Source organism: Myotis yumanensis, unplaced genomic scaffold (genome assembly GCF_028538775.1).
Source record: "Myotis yumanensis isolate MYYU_CA2020_CCGP unplaced genomic scaffold, mMyoYum1.0.hap1 SCAF_8, whole genome shotgun sequence".
Taxonomy (NCBI): Eukaryota; Metazoa; Chordata; class Mammalia; order Chiroptera; family Vespertilionidae; genus Myotis; species Myotis yumanensis.
The window spans coordinates 27969656-27990293 of record NW_027223759.1 but is presented as its reverse complement, the minus strand read 5'-3'; the positions used below and the strand labels follow the sequence as shown (position 1 = coordinate 27990293).

Below are 20638 nucleotides of genomic sequence, written 5' to 3'. Positions count from 1 at the left end.
GCATACAACAAAATGCTGCTGTTCCAAAAATATACACATTTGAAGTCTAGTGCGGTGGTTTTCAAAGACTGGTCTGAGGAGCCTTGAGGGTCCCAGAACACAAGATCCAAACTATTTTCATAACAGTACCAAAATGTTGTATCTCTGCTTCACCCATGATCTTGCAAGTTCACAGTGGAGTTTTCCAGCGTCCACATGCCACATGATAGAAAAAGAATCACAATGAGACTCTGCTGCTTCTCTTGGTCCAGATATTTAAAAGACGAGCAAAACAGAATGTTCTCATTGTTTTTGAATAACACTTATTTTTATAAAAATGATATTTGTTAACATGTAATGGATTTATTGTTATATTTAAATAAACATAGTTCTTAAATGACTTAGTATTAATTTCTAATACAGTAAATTCTGACCAACACATGTTATATAAACAAAAGCTCTTTGGGGATTATGGTCCTGAGACCCAGTTTCTCAAAACTGTTGGGGAAATGGTACAAAAACATTCATTTTACCAATTTCCAGGAACTGTATGTAGCAAAGACAGTGTGCACTGGGGGGAGGGACAACTCACAGGTAAACCACTGATATGCTCCTTCAACTTTAGAGGAATTATTTGAACAAAGAAAGTAATTACCTCTATTTTTCACAAAAATGAAAATACAGCATGCCTTTAAATGTAACAAAGTTCTCCACCCTAAAAGAAAAGAAAATTTTCTTTCCTGAGTAAAGATAGGAGAAAAAGATCTGATTCAACCAGAAGCCAGGAAACACGAAGGTCTTCAGCCTTGTCACCTCGAGAATTTTCTCTTCAGTTCTGTGTGTTCCCTCCATGAAAAAGGGCCTGGAGGGAGACCCCACAAATGTAGAGACAATTCTGATGGTCTATCGAAAAGCAGATGCAAATCTGAATAGGAAAGTCTAACTGAAGTTGATTTAAATCTACTATAACTCTGGACTTCTTAAACTACATATTTAATTTTATAAGCACTCATTTCAAATAAGTTATTAAGAGTTCCCATTTAATTACAAAATTCAAAATTTACTCAGAAGAAATAGTCTTTAAAATTATTTTCATAGTAACAGTTTAATTTACTTATTTCTTAGATGGAAAGCTGGAAGGTTATTTGGGTAATGCCTACAATTATATATTATAACTTTGTACATGTGGATTGATTGGGACCCAATACAATCTAAAATACAGACATTCAAAGACATTTCTTTAGTGTTCCCTCCATGAAAAATAGGGTGGAGACCCCACAAATGTAGAGACATTTCAAGTATACACCAACACACACCACAACTGTTGCAGCATTCATTTAATTCTAAAAGAAGAGGCATACTGCTCAGAAAAGGGGCAGAGATCTCCCAGTCTTCTTATCAAATGGGTGAGGAAAACCACACATTCAGCTAGATATGCAACAAACAGCAATGTTTTAACAAGTCTAAAACACTACACAGCTTGAGGATAGTAGGATAACTCATGTAGCCACCACTGAAAAAGGTATTCAACATGAATAAAATGTTTGAGGAAACAGACGTTCACCTCTTTTAATACCAAAGCTTTTTAAAAAATGTCTAATCATTATAAGATAAAACATTATAAACACATGCTACCCATTTGTATATGTAATTTCAGCTTATCTTGATGACACAGAGTCAGCAAAATAGACAATTATTAGAAGATGATGTGATTTAGTGATCTAGGCTGGGCTGGCTGCCCCTACACTAGTCTTCAAGCGTATACTCTTCATAGTTTTTTCTATCTCCTTCCTTTCGAGCCACAACCTCTGAACTGCTAATTTGCTATGGGCTGGGAAACCAAATAATCAGTAAAGACTTCATGACTTAAGTAGGTTGCTCAAAGGCATTATAAAAAAAAAAAAAAAAAAAAAAAAAAAAGATGATTCCAAGTTTCCCAGTTGTGTTGTTTTGATGAGACTGCCAGATTATCTCTGGATGAATGAGGCATTGCTGCACATAAATATTTAAACAAGTTCATTTGAATATTAACAAAAAGATATAACTAAATATTAGTATCACTGCCCTTTTAAACAAAGTATTCTATAACTTCAAGGTAACACTGGGTTCCAGTTTCTTTCCCCCCCCAGAGATGAACGTAAACAAATGTCCTAGTAATAATATCAGTTTGTCTAAACAGAAAACAAATCTGAGGTGCAATCATGTCACAGTTAATGCATGTCTGCTTCCAATACATTCAAAGACAGTATTTTTAAAATCAATATTTAAAATAGGCCTTTTGAAGTCTGAGAATTCAAGATACTTTAAAAAATTTGTAAATACACATACATGCAAATTCTTCATATTTACAAATTTCACAAAATTAAGAAGTTGCAAAGAAATTAGAAGGATTATGGTGAATCTGACAAGCTACATGTAAATGCTTTACCACTGACATATTCATGAATATAGCAGTCATAGTAGTTTTAATACATTTTCTACATGGCCTTTTTATAAAATTTTCTCTTTTAGACATAAAAGTTAGTCACTAGAAGTCTTCTGAAATCCTAATTTAAGAATTCAAGATGTTCTCAATTCACTACTCACATTTAAGGCCACTTTGGTAAAGGCATTGCAGCAATAACACAAAAACAATAGCATATTTTCTAATATTTATTTTTTTCACCTGCAAACTGTAGCAAAACATGATCAGCTTTATTATGCAGACAGGTATCCTTCTACATTTTTAAAGAATTTAGGCATGTATAAATAGAAGAGCTCTTTAGGAGGGAAAAATCCAAGACTGAATAAAACCTTCCACTTCTGACTTTGTAACTTTCCAGTGGCAATGGTTAAAATGATTTCAGGTCATTCATTCCGAGATACATGACAGCACCTTGAAAGTGGCTGATCTATTTTCCCAGTAACATTTTCCACATAACAATGTGTTAAAAGTTACAAATACTGATATGCACAAATAGCTAATTTCTAAGAAAAATATGTACAGTACTGCAGCATAATGAATGTGGTATCTGCAATAACTTAATAATAGCCAATTTTTAATATACATGATACCGCTACCTTTTTCTGCCAATTCACAGGTTAAAAGTTGTTACTGGAGCCCTCTGTTTTGCACATATTACCTGGTGTTTAATACACAATGCAGGCTTTTTAAAGACTTCTCTTGTGTTTAAAGCTAAGATCAGTGAAACAAGACAACAGTGCAAGAGGCGGAGAGATGTAATGTGACCATGTAAAAGTTCTTTCCAGTAAAATGTCTATATAAGGCTATAAGAAAGGATTGGTTGATGAGCTTCCTGTTGGAAATTGTCCTGTCGGTGCACCAGTCTAAAGGAAAACATAAGACAAAATAAATAAACAGACAAAAGTGGTGTGTGATGAAAATATTAAGAGTATTTAGATTAGGTTTAATTATTGGCAATCAAATTTATTACTATTGTTATTAGCAACATACTATAATAAAAAGATTAGGTATTAGGCACTGTGTTGTGCCTTGTATATAATTATTTCATATAATTCTCAAAAAAGGACTTGACTCTAAAAAAATGCATTTATGATTCAAACTAAATCTGACTCCAAGACCCCTTTCCACAATGTTTACTATGTCTATAGCTGCTCATAAAGTGTTCCTTTTGCAAGAAAGCAGACAAATTTCATGTTATAAAATAGCTTATTTACTGTCAATTCTTTGATTTCAAATGATTAATGTGGTTTTTTGAGTCACAAAGGAATCTTGCATAGTGGCTCCCTCAATGTGTACACTCCTGCAATGTCTTATCAGTACAGTAGCAAACAGCATCCAGGAGGAGACACATCCTGCTTTTCCTAATTTGAAAATAACACACAACAACTTACAAAGTGCTTAAAACTGCACCTCACTTACCATAAAAGGATTACTAGATACTCCAGCAGCTGCAACTTGACCAAAAGGGGTTACCATTGGCTTTGTTTGTCCAAATGCTGCAAAACCTGCACCTTGTTAAAACAGAACCACCAATTATAACCCATTCTACCTTTGAGAGACAATCTGTTGTTTATTAAAGCCTCATAATGCGTTTCAGAGAAACTCCTACCAGAACAACAATAAAATATCAATGTTAAATTGTTACGTCTTATGCTCTTTCAAAACCAGAAATAAACTTCCTGTGGCATGTCTTAAGGAGCTTTTATATAGTCCCCCGAAATAGTTAATTCCAATTTGTCTCAGCTACGTAAACTACTGACATTCAAAGGATTTAATAAATAGATGATCTGGTGGTGACTATTTGAGAGGGGCTGTAAGACCACACAACAGTTTCTATGTGGACATCATAGTATTCCTTAGGAAACATTTCATCATTATGGCTGTCACAGACCCTATTTCCAAATTTTTAGTTAAGCACAACTTTAGAAAAGAACATCCATAATTCTAGGATAATCTTTGAATCTATGGAATTCAAATTTTAGCCATAAACAAAATCTGGGGTGGGAGGGTAGGGTGGGGCGGGGTGAGAACCACACAAACTAGTCTCTAGTGAATTTTCCTGAAAACAAGTAACAATTTCTAACCATCTACACTAATAAAAGAGAAACATGGTAATTGGCGTACAACGCTACCCTTCCCATTGGCTAATCAGCGTATCCTTATGCAAATTAACTGTCAGCCAAGATGGCGGCCGGCAGCCAGGCACTGAAGCGAGCAGGGAGGCTTGCTTCCTCCAGGGACTGCAGATTCCAACGTTCCCCGCTTCACTTGCCGGACTCTCAACTGCAACTCTAAGCAACTATTACTGTGTTGCAAATAAGAAGCTAAACAAAACAGCTTTCAGTCAGCCCCGGACCGCAACATTGTATCCATGTTTTCAGCAGTGAGGCCTCAGAGCTAAAGCTGGCCCAGAATAAAAAAAAAAAAGAAAACAAGGAGCAGTTGGGAGCTTTTAGTCACTCACCAGCGGGGAAAACAGCCCTCAGCCCCTCAGCCAGCCTGGCCAGGCACCCCAGTGGGGACCCCCACCCTGATCCAGGACACCCTTCAGGGCAAACCAGCCAGCCCCCACCCGTGCACCAGGCCTCTATTCTATATAGTAAAAGGGTAATATGTCTCCCGGCACCGGGATCAGCGGAGCAGCGAGGCTCCTGGCACCCGGGATCAGCGTGACAGGGGGCAGCGCCCAAACCCTCTGATCGCCCTGCGGCTCTGTGAGTGACAGGGGGCGGGGCCAAAACCTCCCTATCTGCCCTGCTCTGTTCGTGACAGGGGAAGGCGCCCAAACCCCCTGATCAGCCGTGCTCTGTGCCTGATAGGGGGGGGGGAGCTCCCCAATCCCCCGATTGCCCTGCGGCTCTGTGTGTGACAGGGTGCAGCGCACCAACCCCCTGATCGGCCCAGCTCTGTGTGTGACAGGGTGAGGCGCCCCAATCCCCCGCCCCCACGGGCCCTGCTCTGTGTGTGACAGGGTAGAACCATAACCTCTCCATCGGCCCTGCCCTGAGTGTGACAGTGGTGGTGCCCCAACCCCCTGATCGGCCCTGCCCTGTGAGTGACAGGGAGCAGCGCCCCAACCCCCTGATCGGCCCTGCTCTGTGCGTGACGGGGTGGCGCCGCAACCTCCCCATTGACCCTGCCTTGAGTGTGACAGGGGGTGGTGCCCCAACCTCCCAATCAGTCTACCCTGAGCGTGACTGAGGGTGGCATTGCAACCTCCCGATCCGCCCTGCTCTGTGCATGACGGGGCGGCGCCCCAACTCCCCAATCGGCCCTGCTCTGCGCCTGACCAGGGGCTGCACTTAGGGATTGGGCCTGCCCTCTGCCACCGGGGAGCAGGCCTAAGCCAGCAGGTCGTTATCTCCCGAGGGGTCCCAGACTGTGAGAGGGCACAGGCCGGGCTGGGGGACCCCCCCCCCCCCCCGCCAAGTGCACAAATTTTTGTGCACCGGGCCTCTAGTAATATATATTGTTGCCTATTTATCAGTCTATTGTCACCACCACCCACCAAAAAAACCTTAAACAAAATGGCACAGTTTTCTGATACAAAACAAAAACACTCAGAGATCAACCAAAGGACTTGTATGCTTGCATATGAGCATAACCAATGGACACAGACCGGAGGAGGGGTGGGGGGGAGGTTTAGGGCATGTGCTGGGGGTTGGGGTGGCCGGGGAGAGGTCAATGGGGGAAAAAGGAGACTTATGTAATACATTAAACAATAAAGAATTTAAATTAAAAAAAAAAAAACACTCTAGCCCAGCCAGCATGGCTCAGTGGTTGAGCATCGACCTATGAACCAGGAGGTCATGGTCAATTCCTGGTCAGGGCACAAGCCTGGGGTGTGAGCTTGATCCCAGTGTGGGGGTGCAGGAAGCAGCCAATCAATGATCCTCACTCATCATTAATGTTTCTCTCCCCTCCTCTCTCTCCTCTGAAATCAATAAAAATATTTGAAAAAAAAAACAAACAAAACACAACAACACTCTAGCCCTAGCAGGTTTGGCTCAGTGGATAGAGTGTTGGCCTGCGGACTGAAGGGTCCCAGGTTCGATTCCGGCCAAGGGCACATGCCCAGGTTGTGGGCTCCATCCCTAGTTGGGAGCGTGCAGGAGGCAGCTGATCACTGATTCTCTCTCATCATTGATATTTCTCTCTCTCTCCCTTCTTCTCTGAAATCAATAAAAATACATTTAAAAAAATCACTCTATGTCCTTAAAAGTTTCTTTTTAAAATCAAGAGATGTATTAGAACACAGGTAAATGAATAAGAAAAACACTGGGGACTCCTTAGAGCAGTGGTTCTCAACCTTCCGAATGCCGTGACCCTTTAATACAGTTCCTCACGTTGTGGTGACCCCCAATTTCATTGTTACAAATTGAACATAATTAAAGCATAGTGATTAATCACAAAAACAATATGTAATTATATATGTGTTTTCCGATGGTCTTAGGTGACCCCTGTGAAAGGGTCATTCGACTCCCCCCAAAGGGGTTGCGACCCACAGGTTGAGAACCACTGCCTTAGAGTCTCTGATTTCTCCTACATCTATAATCTAGTCACAAAAACTTACTTGTCAATTTTCTGAGGCCCAAATACATATTCAGTAGACCATACTACAACATTCTTCAGTTAAGTTCTTTTGACCAAACACATAACATTATGACATATGAGAGGCCCGGTGCATGAATTCGTGCACCAGTGGGGTCCCTCGGTCTGGTCAGCGGCATCGGGCTGAAACCGGCTCCCCGACATCCCCTGAGCAGTCCCGGATTGCAAGAGGGCGCAGGCCAGGCCAAGGGACCCCACCGGTGCATGATCGGGGCTGGGGAGGGATGCAGGAGGTTGGCCAACTGGGGAGGGACCATGGGAGGGTTCTAGGGCGTGTCCAGCCTGTCTCACTCAGTCCCGATTGGCCAGACCCCAGCAGCAAGCTAACCTACCAGTCAGAGCGTCTGCCCCCTGGTGGTCAGTGCACATCATAGTGAGTGGTTGAGCGGCCTTAGCATATCATTAGCATATTACGCTTTGATTAGTTGAACGGATGACTGAATGGCTGGACACTTACCATATTAGGCTTTTATTATACAGGACAAGAGACCTACAGTGGACTTACAAATAAATGTCAGATCTTACCATTGGGCTGTTGAGAAAAAGCTGTCTGTTGAGGGAAAGCTGCTTGGGCTGGAAAGGCAGGCTGCTGGAAGCTGCCACTGAAGCTGGTGGGAAGACTATAGGGCGCAGGCGTCCCGAAGCCCGCAGGCATGCTCATGGATGCGGTGCCAAAGGTCGCCGCTGACAGGAGAAGAAAAGGGCTGATCACTTACATTTAAAAGGGCACATTTCGTTTCTCATATTCAACATTATAGAAGAGATATCATTTACCTTGAAAAATATTAAGATGTACATTAAAGGCATTCTAAATTTCAAAACTCAACAAAGTCAGTTAAGTTTTGGCACTATACAGTATTACAACCTATAAAATTTATTTTCCTAAAACCCAAAAACCAGAATAAAACTAACAAAGAAAAATTTCTCAAAGTATATTAATAAAATTCAACTCTAAACAGCAATCTACTTTTTAAAGCCCATCATCATGGCAATTCACATGTATACATACTAGTATTTTTTTTATTGTTTTTCATTTTGTTTTGCTATAAATAGTAAAATAGCCCAATATTTAATTTTAACTATTGAACTGTGTACTATAACATAATATGTGAATTCCTGGAAAAATTTTTAGAACCTGTGCTAAGTAGCTCAGCAAAAATAACAAAACTTATAGGAGTCAGATGCAGGCCACGCTAAACCTATGCAGTGTTGTAACCAGAGCCAAATGGGGGAGGGGAATCTTAATAAAAACACTAACACAATTAAAGGGACATGTTACACTCCTAATAAATCAATTCCAAAAGAAATATATGGACTCCCACATTCCTTTTCTGGATGGTAAATAAAGACTGCTCTGGATAAAGGGTTAAGGAAGGTTAGGACTGCTAAGTTATAAAAATTAGGGCAAAATGTACAAAGATGGAAAAGGACGTGAACTAAGCATTATTAGAAGAGACAAAGCACACAGTGTAAATGAACACTGTGCTCCTCCAAGGCTTGCCACATCTAGCCACTATTAACTCTGTGGAACAGAGCAGTCACAGGTTGGGGAAATCTGTGTGAACTACCACTACATATGTGGTATGCTGCCATCATTTCCCATTGAAGAATTAACTCAAGAAATAATTCACATTACTGAAACACAGGTAGTAGCAAAACAGTGTATCACTATTGTTAGAGAAGATTAAGTGTTCTAGGGAAGGCCTCAGTGAACTAAGAGCCAATAATGTTGCTTTTAATACAGAATAGTAGTAATTATATAGTGAAATCGTTTTAAGTGATGCTATCAAAAACATAACTCACTTAATTTCCTGATTTAAAAATTTTACTCAATTGTTGATTTTAAGCACAGAAATACTAAAAATGTTACAAAAAATTCTTTTAAAAAAACTAAAAAAGTTATAGATGTTGTCCAAAGTAATCCTCATAATCCTAATGTTTATAACAATGATCCTCAATGAACCTAATTAGAATGTAAAAAAATTTTAAATTATTTTCTCATTATTAAGGAGAAAAAGAAGGGAAACAGCCACTGGGAAGCAAGTGAATAAAGAATAATAAGCATACTGCGAGGAAACAGGAGGGTTTCATAACAGACAATGCACTGACATAACTTAGACAAATCATTTTTTAAAAAGCACTAAAAAGCAGAACTTAGGGCACAGTTAAACAAAACCAAACTCCATGGAATAATGTGGTAAAATGGTTTGGTATATCAAAAAGGTGTCACTCAAACTACTATAAATTCAAACTCAAGAAAAACAATTGAAAAAGCTGTGACATTCTAGTATGACCATGGAGGTAAGCAATAATGCTTTTCAGCATTAAAACATAAATCACTACAGAAGATTTCCAGGTAATTTTAAATATAATGCAGTCCCAATGCCACACATTCATGCCCACTCCATTTTAAAACATGGAAGAACTTAATTCCACATGCAGGGATCCAGAACACTAGCAGAAGCTTCCACAAGCAGGCAGACAAACTGCCACAGAAATCTAGACATTAGTTGTGGCCACCTACCAAAATGAGCGTGAGGAAACACTTGAGAATGCATTGCTCCAGAAAGGCCTTATGGAAAGCCATAAAGAGACCAATGTCATTAATTAACTTAATGGTAACTATTGTTAAAATAAAAGTAAATTTGTTTCATTAAAAGTTCTAAAATTAGAATGTACTCTTACAAAGTAGGTAGCATAATACATGATAAAACACATCCAGTTTATTTGAACTATATTCATGACACTGTAATATTTACACTGTTTGCAATAAAGGGGAGATTAGATATACCAAATGAAGAAACCTTAATGAAATCCATCATTTTAAATAAGCACTTTTTTTTCATGTGAAGATATAATTATATCCATAAAGACTTGTAGGCCTCATGAGTCACACCCAAAAATACAATTTACAGGATCATCTAAAATGACTTAGCTTCTGCAAAGTCAAACTTTGGAGAGAGCACCTGGATAATACTTGATTTTTATTTACAACTTTTTACATTAACTAGAAATACTTAAAGGTAACTCAAGTAAACTGAGTACTACAAGGGGAAAATTATTCACTGTAGTTCATTAGAAGGTGATTGGCACTCTCAGTTAAAATACAATAGCTGAAAAGACAGAATAAGAAAAAAGCATCCTGCCGAAACTGGTTTGGCTCAGTGGATAGAGCGTCGGCCTGCGGACTGAAAGGTCCCAGGTTCAATTCTGGTCAAGGGCATGTACCTTGGTTGCGGGCGTATCCCCAGTAGGAGATGTGCAGGAGGCAGCTGATCGATGTTTCTCTCTCATTGATGTTTCTAACTCTATCCCTCTCCCTTCCTCTCTGTAAAAAATCAATAAAATATATATATATTTTTTAAAAAGCATCTTGTGTTTTCCCACCTGGCATGACTGAGATCAGAGAGGCTACATATAAATAAATCTAATTAATAAAAAACAAAGTTAGGTTACGTAATAGAACCTTTTTGTGTTTTTTTAACCATCTGGGGTGGAATTATTTCTAAAATATATGTCCATTCATTTTAAACGAGCATACTTAACAATTAAATTTGGGGAAGCAGAAATTGAGAAAATACTCAAACATTATACCCAAAATAAAATCAGGTTCCCACAATTTTTAAAATGTTAACATCCTAAAAGAGATATGCACTAGAAAAAGACCTGATCTTAAGACCTCATGTAATAAAGCCCATTCGGCCCTTGCAATCTCATGTCAAGGCAGAAACAAGGCAAAAAACCTTCTTATACATGTTTTCTGCTATGGTTGAATGAGTCATATCCAGTAATTCTGAAAGCAGACCACCCCAGTAAGTCAGAATTACTGTGTACAAGTCCGATCTCTACAAAAGTGGCTGTGTGGTTCAAAGAAGTCTCATCTCCATACTTGGGCATCCTCCCTGAAAATGAAAGCTGTGACCGAGCATGGTAGGCACTAGTTAACTTCTAAGGTCCTTCTCAAATATGCATTAAGTTCCAGGATTTTATGAACTTTCAGCAAGTATTTGTCTTTAGGAACAAACTCTCCCATCCACTAACCACTCATTTCAGTAAGAAAGAATCCTTATTTTTCTAGTTTGTTCACATGGTTTCTCTGCAATAAATACCTTTTCCAAAACTTGCTGTTCCGTAATTTATATTTCTTACCTGTTGTTCCTCTGGCATTGGTCTGAAATGGATTTGTAGAAGATGCCACAGAAGGACCAGCAGCAGCCACAAATGGATTTGTGGAAGGCGTAGCTTTAAAATATTATAAAGTACACTATAAAATCATAATACATTTATACTGAAACATATAAAAATATATTTAATATATTTATGAAGATAGAAAACTAGAGCTTCTTAATAATAAACTGTTGCTCTGTCATCTGGTTCCCCTGAAAATGCTATACAATATACATTTGGGCTCTATAGAGTGTCCCCATTATTCCTCCCCCCTTATCCATGACTCCACTTTCCATGGCTTCAGTTACCAACAGTTAATGGCAGCCCAAAAATATTAAGTGGAAAATTCCATAAATAAACTGACAAGTTCTAAATTATGCTCTAATCTGAGTAACATGATGAAATCTCTCTCCACCCTGCTAGATTTTTACTTATTAATGGCCCCAAAGCACAAGAGTAGTGATGCTGGCAATTCATATATGCCAAAGAGAAGTTGTAAATTGCTTTCTTTAAGTGAAAAGGTGAAAGTTCTCAACTTAATAAGGAAACCAAAAAAAAAAATTGTATGGTCCATAGCCAAATTTTATAAATTAAACTTTATTTCATCATAGGTATGTATGTACAGGAAGAATATAGTAAATATGGGGGTTGGTGCTATCTACTGTTTCAGACATCCACGGAGTGTCTTGGAATGTATCTTCCACACACAAGGGGCGACTACCAGAAACACCTACCTCCAAATGGAGCAGGCACACTTGAAGAAGCAGGCTGTGTCTGTGCAGAAGCACCCACTGGCATTGTTCCAAAAACATTGCTGAAAACAAGTATTAAAAGAGTTCTAATTGTTAAAAAAAAGCAAGCATATTCTATCTATAGGGTGGCCATATATATGTGAAAACTGATCATTATAAACATACAATGTATCACAGAAGTACTCAAACTTTAGGTCTCATGGCTCATTTATATTCTGAAAAATTACTGAGAACCCCAAAGAACCTTTGCTTCAGTGTGCTCTATTTATCCATATGCATAGAGTACAAAAATTAAAACAAATTTAAAATATTTTTTATTTGAAAATAACAATAAAGTCATTATTACATGCTAACAAATAAATAGCACTTTATGGTAAGTACTAGAGGCCTGATGCATGAAATTTGTGCAAGAGTAGGCCTTCGCAGCCCTGGCTACCTCGTGGCCCCACCCCCTGGCCCACTGGTGGTTCCAGAGGTCTTTCCACCATCTGGTCTAATTAGCATATTAGCTCTTTATTATATAGGATATTTTCTGAAATAAAAAAACTTAATGAGAACAGTAACAATGTTTGATATTTTTGCAAATCCCTTTAGTAGCTGGCTTAACAGAAGATCAATCAGCTGTGACATGTTGTTTAGGTTGATTTATATATATAAAAAACAAAACAAACACAAAACTGGCCTCACATAGATACATAGTTGAACAAAGGAGCATTTTAATAGCTTTTTCAGATAATCCTATATAATAAAAAGCTAATATGCAAATCGAGCGAACGGCAGAACGGCCAGTCGCTATGATGCACACTAACCACTAGGGGGCAGAGGCTCAAAGCAGGAGCTGCCCGCTGGTGGTCAGTGCACTCCCACAGGGGAGGCGTTGCTCAGCCAGAAGCCGGGCTCACAGCTGGTGAGCACAGTGGCGGTGACAGGAACCTCTCCTGCCTCCACTGCAGGCAGGCAGTAAGGAGTGAGCGGTCCCGGACTGCGAGAGGGATGTCTGACTACTGGCAGGCGGACATCCCCCAAGGGGTCCTGGACTGCGAGAGGGCTCAGGCCAGGCTGAGGGACACCCCCTGCCCAGTGTACGAATTTCATGCACCAGGCCTCTAGTTGTGGATATTTTCTTTGTTATCATACCAAAAATAGTGACAATTCCTAAAGGTTGGTTTCAATATGGAATTTGAAACCTTATCAGTGAACTGTTTTTTGCTGGATTAAAGTTAACATTCATTAGTCTATCTTGCACTTTAAATGAATTTTTACTGATGTCCTATCATCTGGAAAATACTTGATGCCAATCTTCCAAATGTCAACACATTTCCTTATGCAAAATAAAAAAATAAAACACATCACTCATCAGAAAGGTAATGAAAAGCTGTCTGTCATGCTCATGGTAGAGTTAAGAAATTTTCCAAAATTCTAATATTTGATTTAATGTGTGATTATTATCAGTTATTTTCATAAAATGACAGGTTTAAATACTCTATTTTTTAGAAAATATTGTCAAATATCCAAATCTGAATAATCTTGGTTTGCCTACCAGTTATCTTCCAAGGAAAAATGGTGTTTCAGAAAACAAGTGGCTGGTTCATCCCACAACAACCAAACAAGACAGCCATCATACCTCAATGAGCAGCAGACCTACCTGATGCATACTTTCCTTCCACAAACAGAAAATAGACATGTTTAAGGATCAAACTTTAATAAAATTAATTTGTTGACATTTCTTCAAGAATGTTCATAAGCCCTCGCCGGTGGCTCTGCTGGTTGGAGCACCATCCCCTACACCTTTTGCAGGTTTGATTCCCAGTTGGGGCACATGTGGGAGGCAACTAATAGATGTTTCAATTGCACATGATGTTTCTCTCCATCTCTCCCTCTAAAATCAATTAAAAAAAAAAAAAAAAAAACATGTCCTCGGGTGAGGATTAAAATAATTAATTAGAAAAACAGAGATGAATAAAACAATGTATATGTAAGTCACCTGTATTTCTGTATAACTTAACTCTAAAATCAAGAAGTCAAAACTGCTTCTTGATTAGAGCTCTTAACGATCTAATGTTGTTAAAATGTGTCAGACTTCCTGCTACAAAGAATTCCTTTATGCCAGATATATTTGAACACAATAATAGATATGTCTATTCATAAATACCAATATGACACTGAAGAGATATAGAATTAGTGTTCTGTTCTGGTGCAAACATTTCTAAAAATGTGTATTTACAACTAAGGCTATAAAATGTTACTTTCAGTATTTAGTCTTCATGACTAAAAACTGTACCTTAAAAGTATATAATTTCCGAAATGAATTCTCTGCTGAGTATAATTAAATCTGTAGATAGCTGTCCATTTTGAGATGTGTACATACTCTCAGTTACATTTTGGTGTTCAAGAAAATAAAACTTTTGATTAAATGAAAAAATAGAATTGGGCAGTTAATCAAGGATTATATTTTAATTAGCAAATTAAACTGTTTCCTCAAATTTATAAAAATATTCAATAATTTTAAAATTATGCCCTAGTCATTATTTAACAACATTATTATTCAGAGTTGGAAAAAAGATTTAAACACAAAGCAGGAACACAAAGACAAGGTACCTGCTGGCATTACTTGTGGAAGTGTACGCATTATTGGAGGTGGCTGCAGAGCTGAAAACGCTGTCTAGTTCTGCCAGAGCTGCATACTTGTCTGAAGACGCACTTGACTGACTGGGAAGTGAAACCACAGAACTAACAGGAGCTTTACCTGCGGTCCCAAAGCCACTCCCCTGATCACCACCTGTGAACAAATAAATTATCCCCAAAACTTAAAGGTATACTTCCAATTTATCAACCAGATTTCCCATGCAACACATGTAAATTTACAACTGATTTGGAGCTAAGCAAATAAATAGGATTCCAGAATCATATCTAATAATGTAGAAAATATTGGACAAGATTAGTTGCAACATATACTGCTGTGGAAAAGACAGAATACTGCTTCTATAACAAAAAACTAAGACTCTGTGCCAGTAACAGGTTTAGAGTGTGCATAAAGAAGAAATTCTCAAAAAGTGTTATTTAACATCTCTGATACAGGTGTATTGCATTCAAGTAAACATATAAATTCATAAAATATAGGACCCTGATGTGATCAATTAATATCATTTTCCCAGGGTTGTCCATAATAAAAAATAGATAGTAATGAGAAGAAATACTTACTATGTGCCAAACACTGTTGTAAATGCCTTACATGTAATAACACAACCCCATGAGTTCAATGCTATTTACTATCCTCATTATGGAGATGAAAAAGTAGGCCCTGCAGCCTGAAAGCATACCCTTGCTCTTCACCACTGTACTATGCACTTTGAGAGGCAAAATACTGGCCTTCAAGACCAAACTAGGCATAAAAATATACTGTAAAAATCATTTTTAAAAATTACGAAGATATTAATAGAAAGTCATTCAAAATAAATATATTATAGAAACCACCAAATAGCCTTCCAGTCAGTTCTATGTGTAAGATTCTTAACCTTGTATAGCCACAGAACAGTAAAGCAGGCTTTCTAAGACAAAATTAAATTTCTGTCAATTACTTTCTTTTAAAACCAGAAGTAAACAAATTAGTTTCTATGACTTCAGTTTTGTAGTTGATATTTCAGATCCTAAAAGTCATGAAATTTAGTGTAAACGAAATTTCTAACCACCCACTAAGAAAAGCATAGCATCCTTAGATTTTAATAAACACAACCAAATGTAAAGGACTGTTTAATATAGAAACTTTTAAAGTTTGATTACCTTGTCCAGCACTGAAGATATTGTCTAAATTAGCAAGTGCTGCATATTTGTCTGCAGCCTGAAGACCAGCTTTATTTGTTGCAACTTTACTAACAGTTGTTGCTGTTTGATGACTCTGGGAAGTACTGAAGGTTCCAAAATCAGCACTGGAGGATTTGGGGAAGTTATCAAAATGAGCAAAATTAGCATTTACTGATCCAGCACTTCCACCTGTAATAAAATAAACAGAACACTTGAAATATCTAGATTTTTCTCAATATCCTGTGGTAGGTAATATGACAATTTCTTCTTAAATTAAGTATTCTATAAGGAATCTGCATTCCTACGCATTCAACTTTAACCATCTACATATGACTTTTTATAATTTGCAAATCTAGTTTTCCAAAGGCCCTGGCAACATGAAGTTACACATTTTTATGTGTAATTATCTACCCTGGAGTAAAAGATATAATTCACCTGGTTTGAGATTCATTACAATATACAACATTCAACTATATACTATCACCTTTTACTAGTCCTCCTGCTAATAAGATGCAAAGTATCTGACAATACAAGTTTTTGTAGCTTCTAAAAAATAACTTGGTTGAAACAAATCCCAGGAATAGAAATTTAAAATTCTTAAGATGTACTATTTTGATCCGGAGTTTCTTAACAGGTGATCTTTGAGCTCCAGACTTATTTTATTTGAAGAGCTATTATTTAATTCCACATAGTAATTTAATGCTCATACACCATGGTATACTCAAAAAATCATGAACTATTTTATATATTTCAAAGAATAAAAATTATAGTATACAATATCAAAATAGTTTAAATATTATAGCAATTTTTTTACTTTATAGAGCATAATTCACTTACAGGTATATATCCTACTAAAATTTTAAAGTCTATTCTGTAATCTAGAGACTTCTTTAAAGTACTACCCAAGACGAAAGCTAATATATTTCATTCTATGCTTTTGTCCTAACTTTTGATACCAGTTCTTTATGCCTACACATTAGTTTCAGCAATCAAAATAATTTATGTGTAGTTTTATATTAAAGTGATACAAAGCACACATAGATATTTTAAAAACAGAACGGATACACCCCTATCAAAAAAAAACCACTTTCCATCAATCTGATTTTTAAACATTCTAAAACATTATGTACAGATAAAATTTCTCAGGCATTGAAACTCTGGTTGTTTCCAATTAAAATTCAGTAATGTGCATATTTAAATGATTGTGATCTTCTATAAGTAGTTGGTGAACAAAGTAAATACTAAAGCTTTCAAAGTTTATATGAAGAATTTTATTTCAACTTAAAATTGGAATTATTAAATCAACTAACTCTCTTATTGTATACTACTGTGTTCTGTTGAGTTGAGGAATAGTGAAGGGAAAGTAAAAGTGAGAATTTATGAAGATTATTAAAAGATGATTAACATTCTATAAGTGAAAAATCCATGAAATACAGCATAAAACAAATTAGTAAAAGATGCCTACTTGACTAGAGAACTTACTGTTGGTAGCCTGGAGAGGAAAAGCAGAAGTAAATTCACCAAAACTGCAGCTAGATGAAAGCATTCTAAATGCTGGATAGCCAGAAATTATGTTAATGAAAGTTAAAGGGGGAAAAAAAAAAGAAAATTGAAAGAAAAAGCTTTAAGACAATACACAGAATTCAAGTTGAAAGCAAAGTAATCAGCCAAAGATCTAAACATGGGTTCAATGAGTTTTGGAAAACAATATAGTTTATGGAAGAGTATTCAATGTTTAAAGACCAATTCTTGCACAGAAAATGATTTCCCAGTTTGATTAAAGCAATCCTTAAATAACCTACTCCTGACTAATAACATTTATTTTTCAAGATTGTTGCCTAAAAATTACTTCCACTTTTAGTTCTATGGAAGCAATAAATTAGCTTCCTTTACTTAGAGCCTAAATCACAATGTGTTGTTTGAACCTAAAAAACTTCAGTACTTTAATCCTTCCTTACATAAGAAGTTTAAGATTCATGTGCAGGAAAAGGAGAATTCTGTGAATTAGACAACATACCAAAGAGTTTAGAAAAACAAATGAACACACAACAAAATAAAGATTTCAGGTTTCCCCAGAGCTTTGCTAGATAGAAGTATTGTAAATTCAGATAAGTATAGAATTTAAGTTTAGAGTAATTTTCAAAACTACATCTAGAGAGTTTTACCCTATTTTTTTAAAGTAAACATTTAGGCATAATGCTGGAGAAGCTCTACCTGTAGTTTGGGGCTGAAAAGGAGAATGACTTGCTGTGGGGAAACCTCCAAAATTACTCGAACCACTAGACTGTCCAAATGCATCAAAGTTTGCAAAATCTGCATTTGCAGAATTCTGGGCTGTAAATGGTAAGGAACAATACATGTTAATGAATATGAAAACTATAAAAAAAAAATATGACAAAAGAATTTGAGAATTTTATGAAAGGTTTCTACATCTTAGAGCTCACTTCAAAGACATTTAGAGATCAGATTTTAAATCCTATCAGTGTTTACTTAGCCTAATTTCAAACAATTTATAAAAGGTTATCCAGAAATTTCCAAAAACACTTTGTACAATGATAAATTTGTATGCAATACACACTGAGTGACCTCAGGAATAGTACCATAAATGTAACCCTATTAAAGAAAACTCTGAATTAAGAGCACTAAATACATGAATTACAATAAAGCAGATAGAAATTTAGGATACAGGATACATTCTGGAAAATTCATATTTAAAATAGATGAAATCTAAAACTGACATAAAAATCAATATCTTCTTTTTGATTCTTTTCTTTAAGTTCACAACTTTGCATACCATGGCATTTAAAAATAAGCTTGAATGTATAACAAGACATGACTGTCAAACAAATAGAAATATTCACATTCTATTAGAAGCTTGCCACTTTCAAACACATTAAAATGTAAGAAACTATGAAAAATAGTAAAAATTATAACATAAATGCACTCATACTCAGTGAAAAAGACCCACTGGTATTTCCCACTGGTCATCAACCTAACAGCAAAATTCTAGGCTTCTCTAAATTATGCAATTATGTCGTCTAAAAAAATCTCAATTCAAGAGATTTTTTTAGAGAACAAAACAGATGCTAGGTAAGATTTTTATAAAGGATCTGATGAGAATAAGAAGTGGTTGATATGAGGAAAAAGGAATGCTAAGTGACAAGAATGAAAAGAATGTCCAAAACATAGACATCTACATAAATCCTTTGCAGGCATTTCTACTTCTAGGAATTTTTTGTAAAGCAATAATCTTGTAAATTTGTGCGGCTGTTTGTAATAGCTAAATATGTTTTTTATGATGAAAAAATTAGAAACTCAAATAGCCAGCAATGAGGGAAACACTGCAATACATTATGGAATATCATATGATGGATATAATGCAGCCATTTAAAAAATCATGTAAAATAATATTCAATTTTATACAAAAATGTTTATGACAAAGTACATACGGTTAATAAATTCCAGATACATTTTCATCTACTTTTTAAAATATGGTATTATATACTTAAAAATCTGTATTTTGATTAACTCGAAATAGGAGATTTCAAATAGTTATCTATTTCCTTTTTTGTTTGCCTGAATTTACCAAACTGTTGTAATGAATATGTATTATACTTGTAAACAAAATAATAAAAGTTACTAAACAACAAAATTTTCCATTAACAGAGCTCAACATATTGTAGGAAGAAAATCAGGAAAACTTAAAGCAGTTTATGTAATTACTGTTCTGTATGTATCTGAAAGGGTATGACAGTAGGGGAGGAAATGTTCCTAAAATAGACCCCTTTCACTAGGTACCTGTGCCACTTCCCATCTTGGGTACTCGCACCTAGCACTGCTGAAATGTGGGGTGCTATCCCACGTCACTGGTCACACTTTGTTCTTGAGAACCTTTTTAAAACACGTTTGTCCTAGCCCTCAAACAGTATACAGAAATACATAAATTAAAAGGCTGGTTATTGCTTAACAATATAAAATGCTGTATTTGCAAGATGTCCCAATATTTTGTCATTATTTTTATTTAAAATTCAATTTCTTTATAGGCTAAAATTTTACATTCCCAAAAGTAAATATAATGGAAAAAATGTTAACAAATTTTAAAATTAATTTCTTGAAAAATATTTTGGAATACCTATACAGTTTAAGTAACAAATATAATACAAGTTTAAACAAAGTTACCATTTAGTATTGCTAAGAACAGTAAGCAAGTACAATTTAGTGCAAAGGGAGTCTGAGATAAAAATCAGAGAATTCCATCCTAACATAAGTAACTATAAAGTCTTAGACAAGTCCCTCAATTGTTCTGGCTCTACCAGTTTTCTTATTAGCAAAATGAGAGGATTCACTAGATGGTCTCCACTTACAAATCCTGCATTATGATTCTACAATTTATGAGACAACAGAAATTCTTAAAGAGTTTTGAAATACTAGCCCCTCCCCCCCACCCGCAAAAAAAAAATTCCTATTAAAAGGCCAAATAAGTTTATAAGGGCAAAATATATAATATACATATAGATAATGCAAATATAAACTAAACGAATAGAGAACATGGTAGAGAAAATTCTCAAATTTAGAATGGGCTATATTCCAAAAGGTAAACTTTTAAGTTTTTAAAATAATTTAATTATACATTTGAGAACAAATGAAACATATCTGTCCCTTGTAGAAATAGAAATTAGGTCCCGAAGGTAGTTTATCCTTTATAACCTCAAACATATATGAATATATAGTGTTTAATATATATTCTAGGCTTATATTTAGAACTTAAAAAGGGGAAAATATATATTTAATGTTTCAAACATCATTAGGAAAAAAATCAGTTCAATACAATGCATTTAGTTAAGTCAAGTCTACTTCATCCACA

At 36.2% G+C, this 20638-nt stretch overlaps 1 protein-coding gene across 8 annotated transcripts in view; it reads right to left on the bottom strand.

Annotated features, from left to right (window-relative positions):
• Positions 1-1298: 1298 nt before the first annotated feature.
• Positions 1299-20638, bottom strand: part of AGFG1 (ArfGAP with FG repeats 1) — a 70785-nt gene continuing 51445 nt past the window's right edge. For 3 of the 8 annotated variants that reach the window (XM_070422296.1, XM_070422302.1, XM_070422303.1), the window contains exons 6-14: positions 17989-18108; positions 15754-15963; positions 14572-14752; positions 11956-12035; positions 11204-11296; positions 9579-9626; positions 7580-7738; positions 3863-3954; positions 1299-3306 (exon numbers count right to left, since the gene is read on the bottom strand). In XM_070422296.1, the coding sequence (XP_070278397.1) occupies positions 3247-3306; positions 3863-3954; positions 7580-7738; positions 9579-9626; positions 11204-11296; positions 11956-12035; positions 14572-14752; positions 15754-15963; positions 17989-18108 (1043 nt within the window). In that variant the 3' untranslated portion in view covers positions 1299-3246. The remainder of the gene's footprint in view (positions 3307-3862; positions 3955-7579; positions 7739-9578; positions 9627-11203; positions 11297-11955; positions 12036-14571; positions 14753-15753; positions 15964-17988; positions 18109-20638) is intronic. The other 5 variants (XM_070422297.1, XM_070422300.1, XM_070422299.1 and 2 more) reach the window with 5 other exon arrangements.